Source organism: Pristiophorus japonicus, chromosome 8 (assembly GCF_044704955.1).
Source record: "Pristiophorus japonicus isolate sPriJap1 chromosome 8, sPriJap1.hap1, whole genome shotgun sequence".
In the NCBI taxonomy this organism is placed as follows: Eukaryota; Metazoa; Chordata; class Chondrichthyes; family Pristiophoridae; genus Pristiophorus; species Pristiophorus japonicus.
The window spans coordinates 206,881,605-206,906,912 of record NC_091984.1 but is presented as its reverse complement, the minus strand read 5'-3'; the positions used below and the strand labels follow the sequence as shown (position 1 = coordinate 206,906,912).

General features: G+C 40.6%; 1 protein-coding gene across 1 annotated transcript; it reads left to right on the top strand.

Annotated features, from left to right (window-relative positions):
- The first annotated feature begins 2,571 nt into the window (after positions 1 to 2,571).
- Positions 2,572 to 24,751, top strand: ppp1cc (protein phosphatase 1, catalytic subunit, gamma isozyme). Its single transcript, XM_070887854.1, has 7 exons — positions 2,572 to 2,764; positions 17,339 to 17,470; positions 18,570 to 18,800; positions 20,020 to 20,124; positions 20,399 to 20,622; positions 21,874 to 22,008; positions 23,078 to 24,751. The coding sequence occupies exons 1-7, from the start codon at positions 2,710 to 2,712 to the stop codon at positions 23,165 to 23,167; spliced, it is 972 nt and encodes a 323-aa protein (XP_070743955.1). The 5' UTR covers positions 2,572 to 2,709; the 3' UTR covers positions 23,168 to 24,751.
- The last annotated feature ends 557 nt before the right edge of the window (positions 24,752 to 25,308 follow it).

Here is a 25,308-nt window from a genome sequence, read left to right as displayed (position 1 = left end):
CCAGTAATCAGTCTGGTGAACCTTCGCTGCACTCCCTCAATAGCAAGAATGTCCTTCCTCAGATTAGGAGACCAAAACTGTACACAATATTCAAGGTGTGGCCTTACCAAGGCCCTATAGACCCTATACAACTGTAGTAAGACCTCCCTGCTCCTATAGTCGAATCCTCTCACTATGAAGGCCAACATGCCATTTGCCTTCTTCACCGCCTGCTGCACCTGTATGCCAACCTTCAATGACTGATGTACCATGACACCCAGGTCTCGTTGCACCTCCCCCTTTACCAATCTGTCACCATTCAGATAATAATCAGCCCTCCTGTTTTTACCACCAAAGTGGATAACCTCACATTTATCCACATTATACCGCATCTGCCATGTATTTGCCCACTCACCTAACCTGTCCAAGTCACCCTGCAGCCTCGTAGCATCCTCCTCACAGCTCACACTGCCACCCAGCTTAGTGTCATCTGGAAACTTGGAGCTATTACATTCAATTCCTTCGTCTAAATCATTAATGTATATTGTAAATAGCTGGGGTCCCAGCACTGAACCTTGCGGCACCCCACTAGTCACTGCCTGCTATTCTGAAAAGGACCTGTTTATTCCTACTCTCTGCTTCCTGTCTGCTAACCAGTTCTCTATCCACATCAGTACATTACTCCCAATACCATAGGCTTTAATTTTGCACACTAATCTCTTATGTGGGACCTTGTCAAAAGCCTTTTGAAAGTCTAAATACACCACATCCACTGGCTGCCCCTTGTCCACTCTACTAGTTACATCCTCAAAAATTTCTAGAAGATTTGTCAAGCATAATTTCCCTTTCATAAATCCATGCTGACTTGATCCTGTCACTGCTTTCCAAATGCGCTGCTATTGCATCTTTTATAATTGATTTAGGAAGGATGTCAAGGCCTTGAAGAGGGTGCCGAGTAGATTTACTAGAATGGTACCAGGGATGAGGGACTTCTGTTATATGGAGAGACTGGAGAAGCTGGGATTGTTCTCCTTAGAGCAGAGAGGGTTAAGGGGAGATTTGATAGAGATGCTCTAAATCATGAAAGGGTTTGATAGCGCAAATATGGAGAATGTTTTCCGGTGGCAGAGGGGTTGGTAATCAGAGGACACAGATTTAAGGTAATTGGCAAAAACCCAAGTTGTTATGATGTGGAATGCATTGCCTGAAAGGACGGTGGAAGCTGATTAAATAATAACTTTCAAAAGGGAATTGGATAAATACTTGAAGGGGAAATTTTGCTGGGCTATGGGGAAAAAGGTGAGTCGGACTAATTGACTAGCTCTTTCAAAGTACAATGAACCAAATAACCTCCTTCTGTGCTGTAAGATTCTATGATGTACACTAAGCGATTCCTGGGGCGTTCCTTGCAGTAAATTGGATGACACTCAATGTCTTGTAAAGACAAGGGTGTTATATACCATGTCATCCACAATATGTTATTTCTCTGTGTTCCTTGAAGCCTGATTATTAAGTTAACACTCAATTAAGAGTTCAATTGTTTGGTCAGGGAACAGTGCCTAGTGGAATGGCAGTTTCGGGGGCAGCTCAGAAGCACCCAGTAATTTAATATTATTTTGCTTGGCCGAGAGGTCTGAGAGGTGCGGCTTTGAGACATAATATGCATTAAATTATATTAAGCAGTAGCAACTGTTAGAATGCACTTGCCATCTCCTTTTGTTTAATTTTGGTAATTGATGGCTCGTGCCATCACCAATAAAAATAAAGCAGGTTCCAGGTTCCCCTCTTTTAAAGGGGCACAACCAACAATCTATAAAGGAAACGTAACAAATCAAATCAAAATTTTGTTTTGTGGGGTGAAGGATGCACTCCAGTCCCTCTGGTGCCCCCGGTCGCAGAAAGTATCAAGCGTGCCGGTGGTCACAATAAGCCCCATCTCCAGGGACACCCAGGCACGAATGTAGTCGCGGAAGCCGGGCTGAATGATCGTCTCGACCACCCACTGCCTGGACCTGTTAATGGCCACCAAGGCCAGGCCCAGGAGGTGCAGTCCTACGAGGAGGTCCTCCAACTCACTTGCTCCCCTACGCACCAGGTGACCAAAGATCAGGAGTGTGGAACTGAAGTGCAACCAAAACAATTGTGGAGCAGCCCGTTCAAATAGTGGAAGAGGGGATTGCAACCTTTAATGCACGTTGCCAATGCGCAGAATAGATCGCTATGACAAAGATGGGCTTTGTTTGATAAACAGAAAATGTTGGAAATACTCAGCAGGTCAGGCGGCATCGGTGGAGAGAGAAACTGAGTTAACGTTTCAGGTCAACGACCTTCGGTCAGAACTGGAAAAAGTTAGAGATGGAGCAGATTTTAAGCAAGTGCAGGAGGGAAGGTCTGTGATGGAGTGGAAGGCAGGAGTGATTAAATGACAAAAGGTGTGACGGTAGAAAGCACCAGGAGATGGCACTGGGAAGTAGACCTTGATTTCTTTTGGCATGGGCGGAGCACGTGCACACGTGCGCAGGGCGACCAAAAAAAAACCCACAGGGAGTAACGCGGCAAAAGCCGAATAAATAGTTCGCGGCTCGGCTCGTGTATCCTTCCGCCGAGTGGTGACGCCATTTTTTTCGGTGGATTTTTTTTCAAAAAAAGAGCAAAGCTCGGGAGGGGAAAGGGAGCGAGGGAAGGAGCGGCCAGCGAGCGACACAATCACATACCACCCCGCTCTGAACTATGGCCGACATCGACAAGCTGAACATAGACAGCATCATTCAGAGGTTGTTGGAAGGTGAGTGCTGGGCTGGGCTGAGAGAAAGTGGCCGTTAGCGCGGAGTTCGCGCCTCACACCCGGCAGACGCTATTGTCTTTCCCGTTAGTTCAAAAAAAATATCCTCCGGGGGGTTCACACGGTGATCGTGCGCCGATTTTCTTTCACCCACCGTGTGCGCTTCAATTCTTTCTCTTTCCCGGACGTTATTTCCGTGGTGTGATCGGTCCGCACGCCACCCGCCCCCCATCCGGTCCCCGACCTCAATTAGAGCCGCCCGCTCCCCATCGCTCCGGGAAGCTAGCTTGCATCACCCGCCCCCTCCCCGGGAGGCCTCTCTCTCTCTGTGTGTGTGTGTGTGTTAATGGCTGGGCTGGGCTGAGGGGGCCCGCTCACGATCGGACGGGGCAGCCGGCAGGATCCATTTTGATATTTTGGGGCTGCTCGGAGCGGCTTCAGAAATGGCGGAGCGGACGCTGACAGTGGCGGCGGCCGACGGAGCCCCGGATCTCCCAGGCTTTATTTACCGTGCGCCACCAACCCAATCCGGCAAAAGTGAACCACTGCCTTCCGTTGTAGTGTCTCCACCGCGTGTGGGGATGGGATCCGAATCTTGCCCCATTACAGGGCAAAAATAAGCCCTTTTTTGGAAGCAAGAAATATACTACGGCGTGATTACACGACGAGAAGGAGTCTTTGACCGAGCATCACCTACATGTATAAGAGGACAATAACTGCGCTTCTCTTCCTCGCCATCTCCCGAATTACAAGATGGTAATCTAATCCTGCACTTAAGATAGCTATCTGCTTTAAAGTTGGATTACTGATCGGTATCCAACATTACTTACAGGCTGAGAGGGTAAGTAATTATTTCTAGCCATGTGACATTGTTTTTCTGTTTCCTTTGTAAAATTAAACCGGTTGTGCAGGTGGAAAAGTACACAGTGATGTTAGATCCGAAGGTGTTTTGAGATTGTGCTATAGGACCTGCATTATTGGGTTATTGGTGGGCGCGGAAGGAAGCAGTGACTTACTTTACTGTCTGATTTAAAGGATTCAGAATTGCTAAAATCTTAGTTTGATAGAAGGAAATCTTTACATCCCATGGTGTGTACTGGGCATACTTATCCCTCAATCTGCAGATTCTGGTCATTACAACAGTAACCACTTCTAAAGTATAATTTATTGGCTGTAAAGTGCTTTGGGATGTCCTGAGGTTGTGAATGGTGCTATATAAATGCATATTTTTGTTTTATTATTCAAAGGGCGTTCTGGTGGCATGCCCAGTATTCCTCCTCCAATCTCTCCTTTCCCCCACTAAAGTTCAGTTCACTGCTGGTTGTGATGGGCATTGCTGGCTTCGATTGGTTAATGTATCTGCCTTAGCACTCTTACCTTGAGCCAGAAGGCTACTGATCATAGAAACATAGAAAATAGGTGCAGGAGTAGGCCATTCGGCCCTTTGAGCCTGCACCACCATTCAATAAGATCATTCACCTCAGTACCCCTTTCCTGTTTTCTCTCCATACCCCTTGATCCCTTTAGCCGTAAGGGCCATATCTAACTCCCCCTTGAATACATCCAATGAACTGGCATCAACAACTCTCTGCAGTAGGGAATTCCACAGGTTAACAACTCTGAATGAAGAAGTTTCTCCTCATTTCAGTCCTAAATGGCTTACCCCTTATCCTTAGACTATGTCCCTTGGTTCTGGATATCCCCAATATCTGGAACATTCTTCCTGCATCTAACCTGTCCAGTCCCGTCAGAATCTTGTGTTTCTATGAGATCCCCTCTCATCCTTCTAAACTCTAGTGGATACAGGCCCAGTCGATCCAATGTCTCCTCGTATGTCAGTCCCGCCATCCCGGGAATCAGTCTGGTGAACCTTCGCTGCACTCCCTCAATAGCAAGAACAACCTTCCTCAGATTAGGAGACCAAAACTGAACACACTATTCCAGGTGAGGCCTCACTAAGGCCCTGTACAACTGCAGTAAGACCTTCCTGCTCCTATACTCAAATCCCCTGCCTATGAAGGCCAACATACCATTTGCTGTCTTCACCGCCTGCTGAACCTGCATGCCAACTTTCAATGACTGATGTACCACGACACCTAGGTCTTGCTGCATCTCCCCTTTTCCTAATCTGCTGCCATTCAAATAATCTGCCTGTGTTTTTGCCACTAAAGTGGATAACCTCACATTTATTCACATTATACTGCATCTGCCACGTGTTTGCCCACTCACCTAACCTGTTCAAGTCACCCTGCAGTCTTTTAGCGTCCTCACAGCTCATTGCACCAAGCTTAGTGTCATCTGCAATCTTGGAGATATTGCACTCAATTCCCTCATCTAAATCATTAATGTATATTGTAAATAGCTGGGGTCCCAGCACTGAGCCCTGCGGTACCACACTAGTAACTGCCTGCCATTCTGAAAAGGACCCGTTTATCCCGACTCTCTGCTTCCTGTCTGCCAACCAGTTCTCTATCCACGTCAGTACATTACCCCCAATACCATGTGCTTTAATTTTGCGCACCAATCTCTTGTATGGGATCTTGTCAAAAGCCTTTTGGTATCCAACATTACTTACAGGCTGAGAGGGTAAGTAATTATTCCTAGCCATGTGATGTTGCTTTTCTGTTCCCATTGTAAAAATGCAGTACTGAAAGAGTACTGCATTGTTGGAAGTGTGTTGTCTTTCGTGTGACAGAGGTAAGGCCCTTGGCGGCTCAGGTGGATGTGGTGGATGTAATGGATCGCAATGTGATCTCTACTTGAACAGCATGGAAGTTCACCTGAAGCCCTGGCCAACAATTATATCTCAGCCAACACCTCCAAAACAGACTGGTTATTTATCTCATTGAGGTACCTTGCTATGTGAAAATTGGCTACACCCACTGAATTACTTTCAAGGTGTAAAGTGCTTTGGGACATCCTGAGGATGTGAAAGGCAAATAAAAATGTGAGTAGATCTTTTTTCTTCTATATAGTTCACTGTACTCTGCAATGTAACACATTGTGAGGCAAGTTTCGGCAACATAAGGCCTAGAATAAATTGAAGCATTTATTTCTACCAATAGTGATAACCTATCGTGCCTTTTTAATGTAGAAACCATCCCAATGTATTTTGAGGTGTTGGGGAAAAACATGCTGACGCAGAGAGAGATTTGGAAGGGGTGACCAAAGATTTGGACATTAGTAGAGGAGCAGATGGGTTTGGGGAGGAAATTCCAGAGAGTGGGATCTATATGACTAAAGGCACAACAGCTAATGGTGGGGCAAAAGGAGGGGGAGCAACATAGGTTCCAAACCTATTTAAAGATGTACAGCTGTTTTACTTGGGATCATACATCAAAATAGGCCAGGTTTTTCAGCCAAAATAAATATCACATCTAATGAGTGTTGCTTGGCAGGTCTGTATTAAATTTACTTAATAATTGTGATATTTAGTATCTATTGCTGTTAAATTTTCCTACCTTTTATTACTTTATTTTTGAGTAGAGCTATTTGTTATTTGTAGGTTTCATACCAGTAAGGTAACTTTTGACCAGCTGTATTGTATCAGGAAACTGTTAAAATTGTTGCTGCAGTCTTTTACTTTGTGTTTCATTAAATTTAAGAGTTGAAATTGATTTTTTTTGACTATCTCTAGTTTTGTGATGCATGGGTGGAGATGACCACCTTTCCTTCAGATGAGGCATTTGCAATGCACACTTACTCCCAATGCTCAGGACAACTGTTCATTAGAACATATATGAGGTAGATAATGAATGTGGTGTTTTGGCCAGGATGGTTTATTGTATGCTATGTACTTTGGAGTTTTCACATTGTAAAATCACCTTGAGCAGAGTGATGACCAACTGGCTGCAGCCTGACCATTTTCATTTTTCTCATCTGCAAGTTATAAATCTGGCAGAGGTGTGAAATTAAAAATCCTTAAATACATGTGTATGAATTGTAGTCCTTGTGGACCGAGTGAACTTTGTCCCATTTACTGTGCTGGGCAACTCTAGTAAATCTTTTTGTAAGTGATTTTAGATGTGTGTGTGTGTGTGGCAGAAATTGTTTGACATTTTCTACTGGAAAGGGGGCAGTGATTTGGATAATGAGTTCTCCTTATTCACACTGGTCCAAGAGTACTCTGGGGGACTAGTAGAGGGGTACTGAAATGAATGTGACCTCTATGCTGTTCTACCCTTGCTTTTGGTTTGTGCTGCTGCTAAGAATAGAGGCTGGTTGGATGCCAGATTTGAACCAAGACCCATGATCACAAGTCAAAATGTACAATATTCAAACTGCAGACTAATTCAGGTCTTGTACAAGTTTCAAATTACTTACTTGCTTTTGTATTCTCTCATTTATTTAGTCCTTGCATATATGTGCAATGGATCAGTGACTTCAGGCTATTACCCTCTGGGCGAGACAGTGTTGGTCCTCCTCACCCATTTTTCTTGCACTACTTAAATTGGCTCTCTGAAATCCCCAAAATAGTTTGGAACTCAGAGTTGCACTTTTGCTGAACAGGGTGACAATTTTGGATCAGGAGGTATTTTTCAAGCCCATGCAAAACTTTTCTTCTTCTCCAAGATGATATTCAGATCTATACTATACCTCAAAATTAAGAACATAAGAAATAGTAGGCCATTTGGCCCCTCGAGCTTGTTCCACCATTCAGAGATCATGGCGGATCTACATCAACTCCACTTGCTTGCACTGTCCCCATATCCCTTGATTCCCTTAATACCCAAAAATCTATGAATCTGTGTCTGAATATACTCAACAACTGAGCCTCCACAGTTCTCTGGGATAGAGAATTCCAAAGATTCACAACCCTCTGAATGAAGAAATGTCTCCTCATCTCAGTCCTAAATGGCTGACCCCGTATTCTGAGACACTGACCCCTGGTTCTAGACTCCTCACCCAGGGGAAACATCCTCTCTGCATCTACTCTGTCTAGCCCTGTAAGAATTTAGTATGTTTCAATGAGATCACCTCTCAATCTTCTAAACTCTGAGCATATAGGCCCAGTCTCTCCTCCATAGGACAATCCCCCCCCATCCCAGGAATCAGTCTGGTGAACCTTTGTTGTACTTCCTCTATGGCAAATATATCACTCCTTGGGTATGGAGACCAAAACTTTACACACTGCTCCAGGTGCAGTCTCACCAGGGCCTATATAATTGCAGTAAATGTCTTTACTCTTCTTATACTCAAATCCTCGTAATAAAGGCCATCATACCATTTGCTTTCTTAATTGCTTGCTGTAACTTTCAGTGATTCATGTACAAGGACACCCCAGTCCCTCTGAACACCATCATTTCCCAATCTCTCACTATTTAAAAAAAAATACTCTGCTTTTCTATTTTTCCTACCAAAGTGGATAACTTCACATTTGTCTACATTATATACCATTTGACTTGTTCTTGCCCATTCACTTAGCCTGACTATATCCTCTTGAAGTCTCTTTGCATCCTCCTTGCAACTTACATTCCACCCAGCTTTGTATCATCAGCAAACTTGGCCCCCTCATCCAAATTATTGATCTATATTGAGACTAGCTGAGGCCCAAGCACCGATCTTTGCAGTACCCCACTATTTACAGCCTGCCAATCCAAAAATGACCTGATTATTCCTACTGTTTCTGTCCATTAACCAATCCTCAATCCATGCTAGTATATTGCCCCCAATGCCATGAGCCCTAATTTTGTTTAATAACCTCTTGTGTGGCACCTTTTTATTGAAGGCCTTCTGAAAATCCAAATACACCACATCCACTGGTTTCCTCCCCCCCCCCCCCTTAGCTATTCTGCCAGTTACAACCTCAAAACTCAAAACAGATTTGTCAAACATGATTTCCTTTTCATAAATCCATGTTGACTCTGCCCAATCTTATTATTTTCTAAGTGCCCTGTTACCATGTCCTTAATAGATCCTAGCATTTTCCCTACTACTGATGTCAAAATTTTACATTTGAAAACTAGATAACTCTACTGCATCATTTGAGGTTTCGATCGCAAGTCCATGATAACGCATCACATTGAGATGAACTGCATACTATTACCAATAATATAATCCCTTGAAATCTTGATAGAGGTCCTTTTGAAGTCCAAAGCATATCCCTTTGACCTTTTCTTCATTAGTCAAAATATCCTAATATCTGTGCACATTGTGTCCCCTGCCCCTTCTCACCCTGATAATTTACTGGTAATTATGGAGAGAGCTATTCTTCAAAACCTATTACGAATTCCGATCCAAAGCTCCCTCATTCCAACCAAGACAATCATTTACTGTTAACTGGGCAAACATTTGAACAAACTACCACTAGCTATGCATGTTTTGACTCTTGAAATGTATTAACATTTTGACAATAGATTATACTGGCTTGCAGAGTGAAAGGCCCTTGGCTACTGTTAATCAAATGACAATACAAAACATCTGTGCCATGGTCTAATTCCACACACCTTCAGTGTTACCTTCCCCTTTCTGTAGCTTGGCAGAGTAGTGCTTAATTCTGCTTTGACTTCAAGGTAAATTAGTTCAACTTCCTTGAGGTACCTATGGTATATGGAGTTTTTTTTTTAAAAAAGAGCTGTATTTACACCCTTTTAGTAGTAGTACTCCTTCACAAGAAGGTATTTATGATGTGTCACGTCCACCACTCCTCTCCTCTGGACATGCTTCGGGTCTTGTCTGTTCTGTCCTTCCTAGCTCCACTGGATGATCTCACTATTATTTTGCCACCAAGTAATAACACCCGTGTGTTATTGGGCCAGAATAGGAGGTACCAATCCAACAGTAGATCTGAAGACTGAAACATTTGGGGCTGCAGTGTTGGAAGCCACTTCATCATTAATATTTGAGTGCAGTTAATAAAGGGATAACTGCATGTTTGTTATTAGCACTCCTAAGATAAGTGCTTTAACTTGGAACATTCTCAAAATCTGCTACTCAGATGCAAGTACACTCCTGTGTCTTGTTTATGTTGTGCTGATTTAAAAAAAAATAGTAACTAGATAATTTATTGCAGTTGGATTTTGGATTAATCAGACTGTGCTTCATAAAGCTTATTGTATCCCATCTTAATTACATTTTCAATGTCATTACTGGCGAGAATACTTGGCATGGGGGAAGGGGTCATCTTCTAGGGACAGAAGAACGGGCACTCCACAAACCTCAGGCAAAGGCTCAAATGTCAATCCTACAAAATGTGTTGCCATCCTTTGTAACACAGAAGCCGTCCACAGCTGAGCATCAGACACCACTCGACAATGTTAAGCAGAAATATGCAGCATATTTCTGAACCATATGAGTCAGATAACTGACATATTAAAGGAACTGTAAAGTTTGCTGGAGTCATTGATACCTTAATGTTTGTTTACATGTACTTAGAATGAAGGTACATGGTATTACATCGAAATTGCCAATCTTGGATGGCTATCTTGCTCTTGTTTTTCAACTAACATTTGAACACGTGCTCCTATTTGTTTGGATTAAATAGCCCTTGTCAGATGTACTGTTGTTTTCTATCTTAAAATGTTAACAATTTTCTTTAAGTCAATAGAAGTCTGTGCCAGTGCTCTTAGCCTGATAGTTATTGTGTGTGTGTTTGTGTGTGTGCATATACAACCTGTCAGGATTGGGTAGTGCAGTGGATGAATGCCAGTGATTACAGACATGGTATTTTGTACTCTTGAGATACCAATGCATTCAGATCTCAAGTCTTTTTTGGGCCTTGAGCTACTGCCAGTTTTCCATTTCAATGTAGAAACACCAGGCTAGATTCCCTCCCTAATTTGTACTGCAAATCATAGATCTTGGGCTTCCAACAGGAGCACTGACAGCAGGTAAAATAATCAGCAGAGAAGGGTGTACAGGAATCGTGAGTCTTCATTTTAAGTGCTTTATTTCTGGATCGCATATCGGCAAATATCTTTTAACCGTTGGTAATTAAGTGGCAATCTAGCTCCATGATGGAAGCAAAGTCTTTCCTCTGATTACAAGGGTGAAAAGTTTAGAGTGTAAGAAATGAAAGTCACTAGTGCAAAATTGCTTTGCATTTGTTGGTATTCGTTAAGTACATCAGTGCAGATGATGTGCATTTTTCAACTTTGTTAATATCATATTTAGGTGCAAACTTTACATCCCAGAGCTGGGAATTTTTAATACTAATGGAAAAAGGTATTTTATTTCCCAGCATTAACATCCTTCACCATGAGCATAAAATGTGTTTTTTGTTGTTGGCATGTTTCTTGACCAGTTTCCCACATTAAAACATCCATACAGTATCCTATTGAGCAGGAAAGAAAAGTGATGGGGCAGGGGTGAGATATTGAGCAGTAGCTGTGTGTGTGTGTGTGTATATGTGCGACACTCCTACAAATGTAATGTCTTATTTAATAAGACATGCCAGCCAGATATTTTTCTGATTGAAAATGCTTTGCACAGACAGACCAGGCTCCTAATTCTGAGACTTTAGTGTAAGTGTGCAATCAACTATGTGTCTAGTTAATTCAGCTGTTAGAATTGCCCATGTTTTGCTCTAAATTCAGATTGCAAAGCAATATTTTGCTTTGTCTGGGTAGCAGGATAAATTTAAATAACAGCAGTGCTTGTAATGCTCAACGTGTGCAATAGTAAATTACAGCTACGCCCATTGCTCAGTGTGCAAATGCACAATGTGGAACTAAACCATAATGATTTGGAGATTCTTTAGTTTTATTCTGGTCTTTGAGTTAGCTGATCTCGGCATCAGCACTGCTGGGATATCTAGAATTTGGCTTCATGCTTCCAGACTTTGGAGGGTAAAGAAAAAATAGCATTTCCATTCCTGATCTGAATCCAGTGACTCCTGCTCGCAGTTCTATATATGTGGATCTTGGTCTCTGCTGTAATTATTCTTTCTCCTTCCTACAAGAACCTCTATGGTCAAATAGCCTGTTGAAACTCATTGTCTAGAGTCACAAATGAAAAATGACCTCTTGGTTGAGGTACCCCAGCAAAAGTTGTCACTTTCAGGAAAGTAAGTGAGAAAATTGAGGGAAAAGTTGATTGTGAGGAATTCTTTATAATTACTTTTTTTTAAACTTAGGAAAAAAGACTGGTTGTCTTGCATTGGCCTATGAAAAGGGTTTTCCTGCATGGTGCTAAAAATGCTTGCTCCAGTTGATCAACCCAGACAAGATGTAACTTTTATATCTTGCAACTGTGGTTGAATGAAGAATTAATTTAGGTCAAGCTTTAAAAGTTGAAAGAATACTTAATAGCGCTTTATTTCCTTTTTTCCTTTGGTAATCTGATTTACCTAATTGGGAGGGAGCTAACTAAACTAATACATAGTTAAAATTTTATCTATTGATTCTAGCATATTGCCAGTGATTTTTTTTTTTTTGTTTCCCTAGTTTGGTAACTAACTCGAAGTTTGCTTTTTTCTTCTCCCTCCCATGAAGTATTAACTTTAAGTATTGTAGCAATAGTGAAGCTTCTCTATGCAGTGTGGTGATTTTTAAATTGATAGACCTGCTGGAATTATCTCAAATGACCTTTTTGAAGTTCTGGCTCCAATACAGATTAGAGTTGTGCATCCCTTAAATCAACAGCAGTTAGATTATTGTTGAATAAATATCAGATTTTTTCTGTTCGTAGTATAATTGTATACTACGTGTTGGGGTTAATATATCAGCACGGATAGAGAATTGGCTAACAGAAAATGGTAGGGATAAATGGTTCATTCTCTGGTTGGTAATCAGTAACCAGTGGGGTGCCGCAGGGATCAGTGCTGGGACCGTAACTATTTACAATCTATATTAACGACTTGGAGGAAGGGACTGAGTGTAATGTAGCCAAGTTTGCTGTTCCTCCCATCTTTGTATCGTCAGCAATGTGTGAGGAGGACACAAAATCTGCAAAAGGACATGGGCAGGCTAAGTGAGTGGGCAAAAATTTGGCAGGCGGAGTATAATGTTGGAAAGCGTGAGGTCATGCACTTTGGTAGGAAAAATCAAAGAGCAAGTTATTATTTAAATGGAGAAAGATTACAAAGTGCTGCAGTACAGCAGGACCTGGGGGTACTTGTGCATGAAACACACAAGGTTAGTATGCAGGTACAGCAAGTGATCAAGAAGGCCAATGGAATCTTGGCCTTTATTGCAAATGGGATAGAGTATAAAAGCAGGAAGTCTTGCTACAGTTGTACAGGGTATTGGTGAGGCCACGTCTGGAATACTGCATGCAGTTTTGGTTTCTATATATAGGAAAGGATATACTTTGGAGGCAGTTCAGAGAAGGTTCACTAGGTTGATTCCAGAGATGAGGGGGTTGACTTATGAGGAAAGGTTGAGTAGGTTGGACCTCTACTCATTGGAGTTCAGAAGAATGAGAGGTGATCTTATCGAAACGTATAAGATTATGAGGGAGCTTGACCAGGTGGATGCAGAGAGGATGTTTCCGCTGATGGGGGAGACTAGAACTAGAGGGCATAATCTTAGAATAAGGGGCTGCCCATTCAAAACTGAGATGAGGAGAAATTTCTTCTGAAGGTTGTGGATCTGTGGAATTCGCTGCCTCAGAGAGCTGTGGAAGCTGGGACATTGAATAAATTTAAGACAGAAATAGACAGTTTCTTAAACGATAAGGGATTATGGAGAGCGGGCAGGGAAGTGGACCTGATCGGATCAGTCATGATTGTATTAAATGGCGGATCAGGCTTGAGGGGCCGTATGTCCTACTCATAGGGCCCAAGTTTCCCCAGGAGTTGCCCTTGTTTTGGAGCAACTTCATTTTTCTGGACTATATTTTTAGTTGCAATTCTGGCCATTTAATTTGCGTCAGTGTAAGTGAGTAGTTACGTTTTTTTAGTTTTTTTTTTCAAAAGGGGGCGTTCCCAGCCACTTGCCCCTGTTTTAGGTGTTTGGCCAGCAAATATTTGCTCCAAACTAACTTAGGCCAGCGTATGTTGCCACTTCTGTCCGCACAGAAAAACCTTATCTAGAGTTAAGGAATCGGCGCAAGTAACTACGTTTAAAGCGCCAAAAAGCAATAAACAATCAATAAATAACAAAAAAGTAGAAGGAATGCTGCACCTAAAGCACCAAAATCAATCAGTAAATAAAACAAAAAAAAAAAAGTCCTACCTTGGGGAATGCCGCGGGCCGCCGATGATGGAGCCCATTCGGCCAGGGCTAGGGACGGCGTGCTTCGGGCCCCTCCCACAGCTTGCAGCATGTACTCACGGTTTCGGCCTGCCAGGAGCTACTGCACATGCGCGCAAACTCTAGCCCGCATGAGCAGAGGTCCCAGCACTGTTTTCTGGGAGGAGCCAGAATACCAACGTCTTTTTTTCGGCGTGCTCGGAGGCGGACAAAAATGGTGCACCTCGGGTGAGGGCACCAGAAAAACAGGTTAGGGAAACTCGAGTCCTATGTTCTTATAAAGAAAAACAAGCAGAGTAACATTTAATCCTATTGCTATATCGCACTTCATAACTGCCGTTTTATTATATCTTTAAAGTTCAAAAGAGATTCCTTTTTTGTAGAAGTGTTTCAAATAGTCACGACACTGGGAGCAAATCTTACTATTTTTTTTAGGAACAGGTGTAGGTCATTCAGCGCCTCGTGTCTGTTCTGCCATTCACATTGGATCATGGGTGATTTTACCTCAATATGCATTGTTTTAACACAAGTACCGTAAAGCGACCATTCCATTAGAGTATTTGACCACTTTCTGTTTTGGTTGACTCTTGTCACACGCTGTGCATAGGAACAGATATGCTTCCCCTCATTAGTTCAACTTAAAGAATAAATAGTCATCATCCTAAGTGGTCCCTCGAACGAGGATGACTTGCTTCCACGAGAGTTCAGATGTTTCAATTGTGCACAATATTAAATCACTTAAATATTTCATATACTTGTAAAATGTGGAATGTGAAAGATGGTTCTCGGTTGAAAACTACTGAACTATGCAAAGGGCTGCTCATTGAGCTCAACTTTTTGAGGAGGGTGATGAATGTTCAGAATTCAGAACTTTCAGTGGGGGGGAAACTGTTGCTAACTTAATTGAAGCATTTATTTTTAATGGATGAGTATCCAATTCAGCAGGGAATAGAGCAATGTAGGCTTGGCAGGGAACAGTGTGAAAGAAAATGGTCTTTCTCAGTCCAGAACATCACGGACAATGCATTGAGATGAAATTATTTCTTGCATTGATCCAGTAATAATTGAGCCTCTTTGAGTTATTGGAACATACTCCTAATTCATCATCTGGTCCATTAAATGCCAGTAAGGAGGATTTTCTTCTCCAGATCTCATCCCTCAAGATTCTTTACCGATCTCTTGTTTGCATCTGACAACTAGTCCATTACAGGTTGAATCTCTTATCTGGGACTCGCTTGTCCGGTACCATTCCCATTCCCAGGTGGCGCATGCGCAGAACATGGTCAGTCAAAATCCTACTCTCCAATATAATCTTTCTCCTCGATCGGCTGCCTTCTCCTTGTCACCCTGCTGGAACTCCTGTAGCCACTGTCCTCGGGACCCCCTCCCAGCGCTCCCTCCGGGGAGTCTAGTTGGCAGACCGCATCCTCGGGCCACGCTGACTCTTCAGGGGTCATCGACCTCTCTGCTTTCTCCTTTCTCTTGCCGCCCCCTCATCCAGCATAGGCCAGGTCCCGAGGGTGGCAGATAAGGAAGGTTCAGCCTGTACTTAGTTGAGGGTCTGACTACTTAAATGAATTTCCTATCTTTAAGGCATATGGCAGCAAATATGTCACTGAACTATATGGTCAATTAAATGTAGGTATATTCTCAAGTTTTATCCGCAGATATGAAGTTTTGCTAGCTTTCTTTCCTCTCATTGAATACCCCATGGTTCTGCCCCCCCCCCCCCCTCCGCTACAAGATTTTCATCTGTCCATTTACTTTAACAAGGACTTGCTTTTGCCATTCCAAAGTCATGTTCTACCTTTCCTTGGATGGAACTCCTTGAATATAGATTTGAAGTGAGTCCTTTCTTGCATTTGGCCATTTCAAACCAACCCCAAATCTATATAAATAAAAATCTTGTATCTGGTATACCTTAACATTGAGGATTATGCTTGTTGCATATACAAACCAGTAAGTAATTTGAACTGCTTCATATTCCATCAGATGAGTAAGTGTTACATTTGAGGGGAGGGGTGATGGAGTAATGCAGCTTATTGGAGCAGGTAGATCATGTGTCCATGGTCCCCGTACTGCTAATCATGTGCACCACCTGGAGCAACAGAAATGGAGGACTCTGGGGTAGTGTAATTGCTGCCTGCTCGGTCGAGACCACAAAGGGGGGGGGTTGCTCGTGTACTTTTCTACAAAATCAAATTTAAATGGTTCATTTACTTCTCACTAACCTAGAAAACTATTTTTAAATTTAAAACTGTATATTTGCATAATCTTTGTCCCTGTTGCTATGCATTTTAAGTAACTACTCCCTAATAGTTACAATATTCTGAAAAAATGAACAGTGAGCAACTAGAAAAATGTAGTTGTTTCTGATTTTGACACACCTATTTGGTGCAATAACCTTACACATATCTGTTTTGGAACATGAATGACACTGGGGATTTGCATGAAATCTTCCAGCTTGCGATTCAATAAAATTCATGGCTTGCATTTTCTCTGGGATTCAAGTAGTCTGCTGTTTTCACAAACATACAACAATTGATAGTTAGCCATTGCTAACCTTACTAGGTCATCGTCCTCACTTGTGAGTTGGATGAACTGCACACGGTTGCTGTTAACCACCTTTTTTGTTTGGTATGATGTCAGTTCGGCTACATCTTGCAAGTTTGGCTGTGCATGTTTAGGCTTCGAAGTATAAATTTACATCTTGGACAGAAATGTTTCCTTTTGACATACTGTGGGGTGCTATTTCTCACCTCTGCTCAGTCTTGTTTTGGAGAATCTTACTAAATAGATTTTTTTTCTTTTAAAAGGCATAATTCTGGTAGTGTGAATTTTAATCACTGAATTGTACTGGAATAACTTATAGCTTACCTTGACTGAAGTACAATCTTCACCGGAGAAATCCGTGGGGAATTTTTGAACTGCATGTGCTTTTAGCTTTTTATTTTAAACCTCCAAAGCATGGTTAAGTTTGTTTTAGCTAGTGCTAAAAATGATTGATTACAGGAATAGTCAAAATGTACTTATTTCACAGACCATTGAATGCCTTCATTTTGCCTCTGCCCAGCTGATGGACAGAGGTCAGTTGTATCTGCACTGCTGCCTAGCTGAAATCCAAGTCGGCATGGATGAGTAATTTGAATTTGGGGATTTTTCTAGTCTGTGGTTCAGGACCAGACTACTTGATGCAATTACCTACCCATTGGGGCCTGTCTAGATTTGAACTAAAACATTGCATTACTGATTTTGCTGCTGCAATATTTTAATAGTTCATCAACACAGGAATGGCAGCTGCCTGGGTGTATGTTGTAGGGCAGTAACCCAGTAGAGCTATTCTAATATCAAACTGCAAAAGCAAAGTATTTAAAACTGACAGTACAAGTTCCCAAATGAATGTACCAGCAGTTAGTTGATGATTTCTTTTTCTTCCCCAATCTAGTGAGAGGTTCTAAACCAGGTAAAAACGTACAGCTCCAAGAGAATGAAATCAGAGGCTTGTGCCTCAAGTCTCGTGAAATCTTCCTCAGTCAACCTATTCTTCTAGAACTTGAAGCTCCGTTGAAAATATGTGGTAAGTAGCTTTATGGTCAGTTATTGCCTTGTTCTTGGACTTCTCTTAAATGTTTAAATCTATTAAACCTCATTGTCACTTCCTAGTTATGCTGAATATTTGGCTTGTATTGTGGCTCGTACTAGAATATTTTCATTTAGAAGCAAAGTATTAATCCTGAAACTCGAAAGTCACTTTAATTTTGCTGTCAGTATAATTATTGTATGGTTTTTAATATTATGCCTACCCTCAATTAGAACAGTGACTTGCTGAATGAAATCGTCCTCAATATTTGTGTTTTCATTGAAAAGAAAACCATGTTTTTAACTTGTAGTTAAATGAAAGAGTTGAATCTGTCATTTCTTTATTGCATGGTATAAAAAATTAAACCATTTCTACAGAAAATTGCTAAAATATTTGTTTAAATCCTTTTAAAGGTGGTGAGAGGTTTGTGCAAGTTTCTTTGGAGTATCATTTGAGGCATGGGTAGCCTCTTAGTAAGTATTGCAGCAGCTAGGATGCAGTGTGCCTGCTGTGGTTCTACATTCTGTCCTGCAGCAAGTGGTTTTGGGAAGAGACTTTATTCTAGAAGTTCATGAAAGACTTGGGCTGTCATCACTGGAGGGTTTCCACCCAAAATTCTTATTTTAAAAAATTCATAGTTGGAGATTATCGTTGCATTGCTCTTCCCTTTTCCACGTGTCGGAGATGAACTGCAGATTCAACTATGAACTGTGCTGTCTCGTACTATGGGTAGGCATGTAATGCAATGGTTTTTCTTTTTGAAAATGTTGAATAGTTCAACCCCATAATACACAGAGGAAAATGTGGTTTTTGTTACTGCTCCTGTTGTATTGAGGAAATGTAAATCGTGATTTGAGTTCAAGGCTTATTGGCATAGGAACAAACAGTGCACATTACTGCTATCAATCATATGACTTGGAGCAAATATATCTGCATTTTTTTTTCTTCTAACCCCCCAGGCCAGGTTGTCCCTTGTTCTCCCTTTTTACTCCCCACCTAATGATCTTTGTCATCCTGTATGTTAACCTAACTGTCTCTCCTACTGTTTGGTGCATTTCTGGTAAATTATTCTGACTGACCCTTTTCTTTTCTTCAGGTGATATTCATGGCCAATATTATGACTTACTTCGATTGTTTGAATACGGTGGCTTCCCACCAGAAAGCAACTACCTGTTTCTGGGAGATTATGTGGACCGGGGAAAGCAGTCTTTGGAAACTATCTGCCTCTTATTGGCTTATAAAATTAAGTATCCAGAGAATTTTTTCCTTCTGCGTGGAAACCATGAATGTGCCAGTATAAACAGAATTTATGGATTTTATGATGAATGTAAGGAAACATTTCCTAGTCTACTATTGCACAAACATAGTCAAATCTGCATGATTGTATAATTATTTAAAAAAATCGATTGTAATTGGAAAATTCTGAAAGTTCTAACAAAACTTTGCTGAGTTAACAATCGAATATGTGAATGACTAAAGCAACTGTCTCTAGTTAGGCAGCTGCCTGAGGTCCCAGCAATGCTCTTGGGGTGAACTAAAAGCTCAATGAAAAATACAACCTTTTTATATGACCCCATCTCTCCTGTAATTAACCTGAATTGGAAGGGTCATTTTATTTATTTGCCTTCACCCCATGCCCTCTTCATTTTTGAGAAGTTTATTATGGCATTCCATAGCTTTGTTCTAATTTTAAATAGTTATATACTATCCTATAGTATTTTCCTTGATAATTGGCCAGTGTTCCATTGACCCATCTAAAACTACTACATGAGAAAGTGAATGTTGGGGACAATGAGAGCGGCAGTCCTTGTGTTTAGCTCCTCAACCGAGTTGAATGGTGCGCTGAGGTATTGGTAGCTCAGTATTTTACAGTTGCTGCTGCGAGGAGTCATTTGCTTGTATTTGGTAAATGATATAAGCATATTGACTTCAGTCTTTGGGCCCAAACTAAAACAGTCTTGGTCCATTTTGTGCTAAGTATCACTTTGCATATTTGAATTTGTAGCATTTTTAAAGTTTCAGATGAATGCTAAAAATGGCAATAAAATGCAAAATCATGCTTGTTCTACTTGGTTGCATTCTACTGTATCTTTCTTTGGCTTTATATTTAAATTATCTCCCAACTCCAGTTAAGGAACCAAGGTGTCCAAACTTTTTTTCCATGACACTTGCCAATTGCACACTACAACTACATTTAGAAAGGCTTTGTTAGCATTATATGACAAATGGTGGTCTGCCAACTTTAAAAAGAAATAGTATCAATCCAATAGTACTGCATTATCTATGTCAATACGTGGTATTTGCTCCATTTTTGAACTTTTGAAAACCTACTGAAGCACAATCTTGTAAATTGTAAAAAAAAAAAGCTGTTCCCTGCCTTCAATTTATAATTTTTTCCAATGTGCAAATAAAAGGAGCCATTTTACATTTAGATTTTTTTTTTGGTTTTTTTTAGAAGCTGTTTATATCCGAGATTTTATTTTTTTTAATGTTCCTGTTAATGGCATGACATTATTTCCCACCCCTTCCCCTTGTCTGTCTTGTAGGTAAAAGGAGGTACAATATTAAATTGTGGAAGACCTTTACAGACTGTTTCAACTGCTTACCTATAGCTGCCATTGTGGATGAAAAGATATTTTGCTGTCATGGGGGTACGTATAATTCAATTTTGGTACAAGGTTCTATTTCCTCTTTTCTAGCCTATGATTTTAGAAAGTAACTTTTTAATGGATGTATAAACGCATGTGGAGTAGGCTATTTTGGTCGGTTGACATTTCAGCTTTTTCTTGGTTTGCCGAATGAACAAAATTTTAAATTGTGTATTTAAAACTGCTCTCCATTTACAAATACTAACAATATTACAGGGTATGGAGGGGGGGAAAGATATAAGTATTGACTAACTTGACATTTTGTGTTTTTAACCAGGTTTGTCACCTGATCTTCAGTCCATGGAACAAATCAGACGTATCATGCGACCCACTGACGTGCCTGACCAAGGGCTTCTGTGTGATCTCTTGTGGTCTGATCCAGACAAAGATGTATTGGGATGGGGTGAGAATGATCGAGGTGTCTCATTCACATTTGGAGCAGAAGTAGTTGCAAAATTCCTTCATAAGCATGACCTGGATCTGATCTGTAGAGCCCACCAGGTATGGCATGGAGGTTTCATTTTATCTCCACCTGAATTTACAGTTGGAATTTTTTTTTGAAGGTTCAGACTTTTCAGACCAAATGTATTTTGTTAAATCACGGTGCGATGATTATCTTGTACTGCTTATTCTACTGTTAAATCCAGTTCTTTTGCTATTAAAATCATTTTAAATATTCTGATTTAATGCAGATAAACAGCTTCTGACTAGCTAGTTACTAACCTAAGTTGCTCAAAATACATGCCAATTAACAATTGAGTTCTATCTAGCCTGCCGTTGCATTTTATCTAATGCACCTGCTGATTTTTTAAAGTTGGCTTTTAGTTCGCTACATTCACTGTTTCTATAGTTAATGTAATCTGAAAACTACATTACACTGTCTTTTAATTTGCTTTTGTTGCTCAGATTTAACTTTTTCCAAGTTACCAGTGGGTAGAGTTGTGGGCAAGTTGACATTAATGATTTCACATGTCCAACACACTGCTACCTTTAATGTTGAGAAATTCTTGATGTGTAATCTGTATTGAACTAGGAGTTAGAGCAATTTTTTTTCTGTTTCTAATTTCAAGCAGTAAAAATGTCCCCAATTGCTCATCTTGGATATAATTTGAATCACATGCTCCTGAAGAGTTCAGATTAATACAGTATCCTCCAAACTGTACATGGATCTTCTGATTACTTACAGGATGCAAAAAAGTTACCTTACTGAAATGTAATCAGAAGACTAGTATTGGGATTCGCGTGGGAGGTGCATTGAATATGCTGTATTCAGCTGTTGCATTCAACAAAATTGCTCCATTTGCTGGCAATTTAAACATTTAGAATGTATAATAAATTGAATTCAAAATCGGGTGAAGATGAATAGTATGCAAGGAATGTAGGGAAACTAAAAATTGTTGTACTGTGCTTGGTTTGATACAATTTAGACAGATGCATGGAGTTTATCATAGCACTTGCATAGTGGCTGGCAACCTTTTATTGAATCAGTTTGAGCAGGGAGTTTAACGCTGCTGATTGCTTGTATTTAAAAAAATTTAAATAGTACTGGTCACCGGAATACTATCTACTTCTGTTTTTAATTCAAATTAAGCAGTTGTATTAAAATGGCAAGGCTTTTTAGTGCAATTTAAATTATCCAATTATTTGAACAGAAGTAGTCTAACTGCATTATTATCTGCTTTACATGTGTCCATGGATGGTGCTATGATAAGTGACGATCCATGTTCACTTTGTTTTCAATTTCTGAAATAGGTTGTAGAAGATGGGTATGAGTTCTTTGCCAAGAGGCAGTTGGTGACTTTGTTCTCTGCACCCAATTATTGTGGAGAGTTTGATAATGCAGGTGCCATGATGAGTGTAGACGAAACCTTGATGTGTTCTTTTCAGGTGAGAAACCTTTAAATTTGTTTTTTTATTGGTGCTGCAAACTCAGTACAGGGGGTGCTGCGGCTTCAGTTCCTCAACTAACTACCTGAAGTGAACACCAGACCGCTCTCTGGGAAAATGGGTTCTTCCATGGGAAAACGTCATGAACAGCCTGCTGATTGTTCCATTAGACTTGAAGATCTTGACCCCTTTTCTAAAAGCTCAGCATTGATGTGCACAACCTAGTTGCAAGAGATGCATTTTTTGAGCTCTTAGCTATTGTCTACTGGAAGCTCTAGTAGTGATATTCATTGCACACCAACACTTGAGCTTTTCAACAAGTGGAACAGATTTACTGTTTTACGGTTAGGTGATTTCCAGGTACTCTGCACATGTAAAATGTACTGAAATCTCTGACTTATAGTAGTGCCACTATGCTCAGTATTTACTGTCCAATAGAAAATGGCTGACTATATGATAAAGGATTTCAGAACTGGACATCCATAAGTTCCATGTGCTTCAGTTAAGAAATTCCTCCTCATTTCAATCTTAAATGGCCAACCCCTGATTCTACAGAGGAACAATCTGCCTAACACACCTCCACACGAGGGAGTTCTAGACTCCAGCCAAGGGAAACAACCTCTCCGCATCTACCCTGTCAATCCCCTCAGTATCTTGCATTTTCAATGAGATCACCTCTCATTCTTCTTAACTCCAGAGAGTATAGGCCCAATATGCTCTCTCTCATAGGACAACCCTCTCATCCCAGGGGTCAATCTAGTGAACATTCATTGCACTGTTTCTAAGGCAAGTATGTCTTGGACAATTAACAGTTGTCTAACACAATTACAGCCCTTTTACAAGCAAAACATTGGGGAAAATCCTATGCTAAATTTAAGTGTTGTCAGAATATGCTGAAAAGTTCAGTTTGGATTTTTAAGATGTCATGGCCTAGAATAATTAAGCATGTAATTGCAATTGCTATTTCATTCAACAAGTAGCTATTTACTATGATTGCAAATGTTAACATTTAAACTTTGAAGATTGGGGGCAAAATTCACTTTTTTTTTGAAACCCTTACTATTTTTAGATTTTGAAACCAGCAGAGAAAAAGAAAGCCAATACAAGCCGGCCTGTAACGCCACCAAGGAGCATGATCACAAAACAAGCCAAGAAATAAAACCAGGAACTCTGGCATTGCCTGTTCGGACTTGTATTATACCAATTTGTCTCCATTTTTAACTTTTTTTCCCTTTGTGTAAAGTGTATCTGTCGGCTTGCTTGGATTAGATTACTACTTGTTGACTTGTGGTTTATCTGCTGTGATATACTGAACCATGGTTGCTGCCTCAGAACAGCAAACATGACTGCTCCCCCGAGATGGAAGAATATTAAAATAGTACTGTAGCTCTCTAACCTGCATCAGGGCTCCTAATTGTTAGCACTAGCTGCTAGCAAGTGTGTGCTTGACTGCTGTTCCTCGGCAGGCTTCAGGGTGGGGGGGTGGGGTATTGGTGGGGAGTCGATGATTTGTAGTTGACAGAAATCTGACATTTTTGGTACAGTTCACGAAAGTGTTGTAAATGCCTTGTGATGACAGTTATGGGTTTTTCCTTTTATTTTTTTTTTTAAAAGACCTGAAGAGATGTTGCTTGTGAGCTGGTAATTGACCTTTTTTGGAACAAATCTCACTGAAGTGTAGGAAGTGGCATACTGTTTATAAAACCTCAAAGTTATAGTTCAAAAAATTTTGTACTTTCTCAAAATGTTTTTATTTAGAGGAATGCGTCTGCTTTTTTCAAGTCTTCATGTCTGTCATGTAAACAACTGTCTTGTATAGATGTCATGATTAGAAGAAGGATCTGCCTCTCCACTCTGCCAGCATCACTGAAAATGACGTAAATTTGATTAAGCACACTTCCTGTACTGTATATTTTAAATGATGAAATAAAGCCATTATTTTACATTTGGCATTTTGATTTGTTTTGAAAATTTGTCAAATATTAGGTTCCATGTGTTTTATAATGGCAGACAAATGGGTTAGTTAACATCTGGCAAAGATGGTGGAGAACAGATTGAGAAATGGCTAGCATAGAAGGTCACTGAACTTGTAATTGTATTTGTCATTCAGTCATTCCTGTTCTTTTGGGATTGGGAGGGTTTTTTTTCTCTCTTCCCATGCCATGTATCATCCCTGGCCTGAGGCCAAGCAAGCAACCTGTTCTCTGGGCTCTACGTCATTATATAATTGGCCACTAGGCTGTGTGACAATTGTTTGGAGTGCTCAATATTTTAACTTCCTCTGCGTGCTCTCCCCATGATTTATGGTTTAGAGCTTGCAGTTCTAAACTTTCTGGTTCCTTACAGATCAGTCTGGCCAAGATCCCTGTAGGTGAAAGGATATTGTATCAATTCCCCCTTGTGTACACCACCTGTAACTTGTAAGATTGATGGGGGCTACAAACATTAATAGTTAAGGTCAAAATGCTACCGTATCACTATTCTCCACGCAGTGCATTCCTGCTAGCAGCAGTACAGCCACGGAGCTGCTAAATAAAAGGATGCTTTGTTTTCCTTTGTCTCCACCACTATCCTGGGGAAGATCAAAATTGGGCATATCCACATAAGCCTAGTGACTGGTTAAAAAGTGGCAGCGGCAGATTCCTGGGCATCTGTTTGCATGCCTGTGCTCTCAACCAAGTAATGATTAATTTCACAAGATGATCAAAAATGGGAAGAAAAATAAAGCCTTTTTACAAATCTGGACTCTTGTGGTGTATATTTGATTACGTAGCTTCCTTGGGCTGCAAAAGCTAACTCATAAAATATTCTGTGCCTGGAGTGATACTGTGCCATATACAAGAAGGTCTCAAGTTTGATTCCTGTGCTGAGTCATATTCTTTCTCCTTGGATGGTTCAAATGTACTTATACAATTGGTAGCTCTGAGGAAGGGAAATCAGAAACTTGTTCTGTTCTCCAACTGTAAGCTAGTGACTGCTGCTAGAAAATGTGTAGATGAATGTCAGATTAGGACAGGATTGGTCTCTCGATAATTTGACTTGTGTGGAAAAGTAGCAAATTTGCACAGGATTCCAGGAACTATAGTCTTTGAAAACCAGGATGGTACTTAATATTACTATCACTATTTAAATTTACCAGTTGTAGCAGCCAACATTCCTTGTAACGGACCACTCAGGCAGAATCATGATTAAACATAGCCCACACAATTGTTTTTTATAATAAATGTGAAACATCTAAGCACCACTTCCCTTTTATACTCTTAAAAAAATTTGAACATCTAATCACCAAATCCACATTCT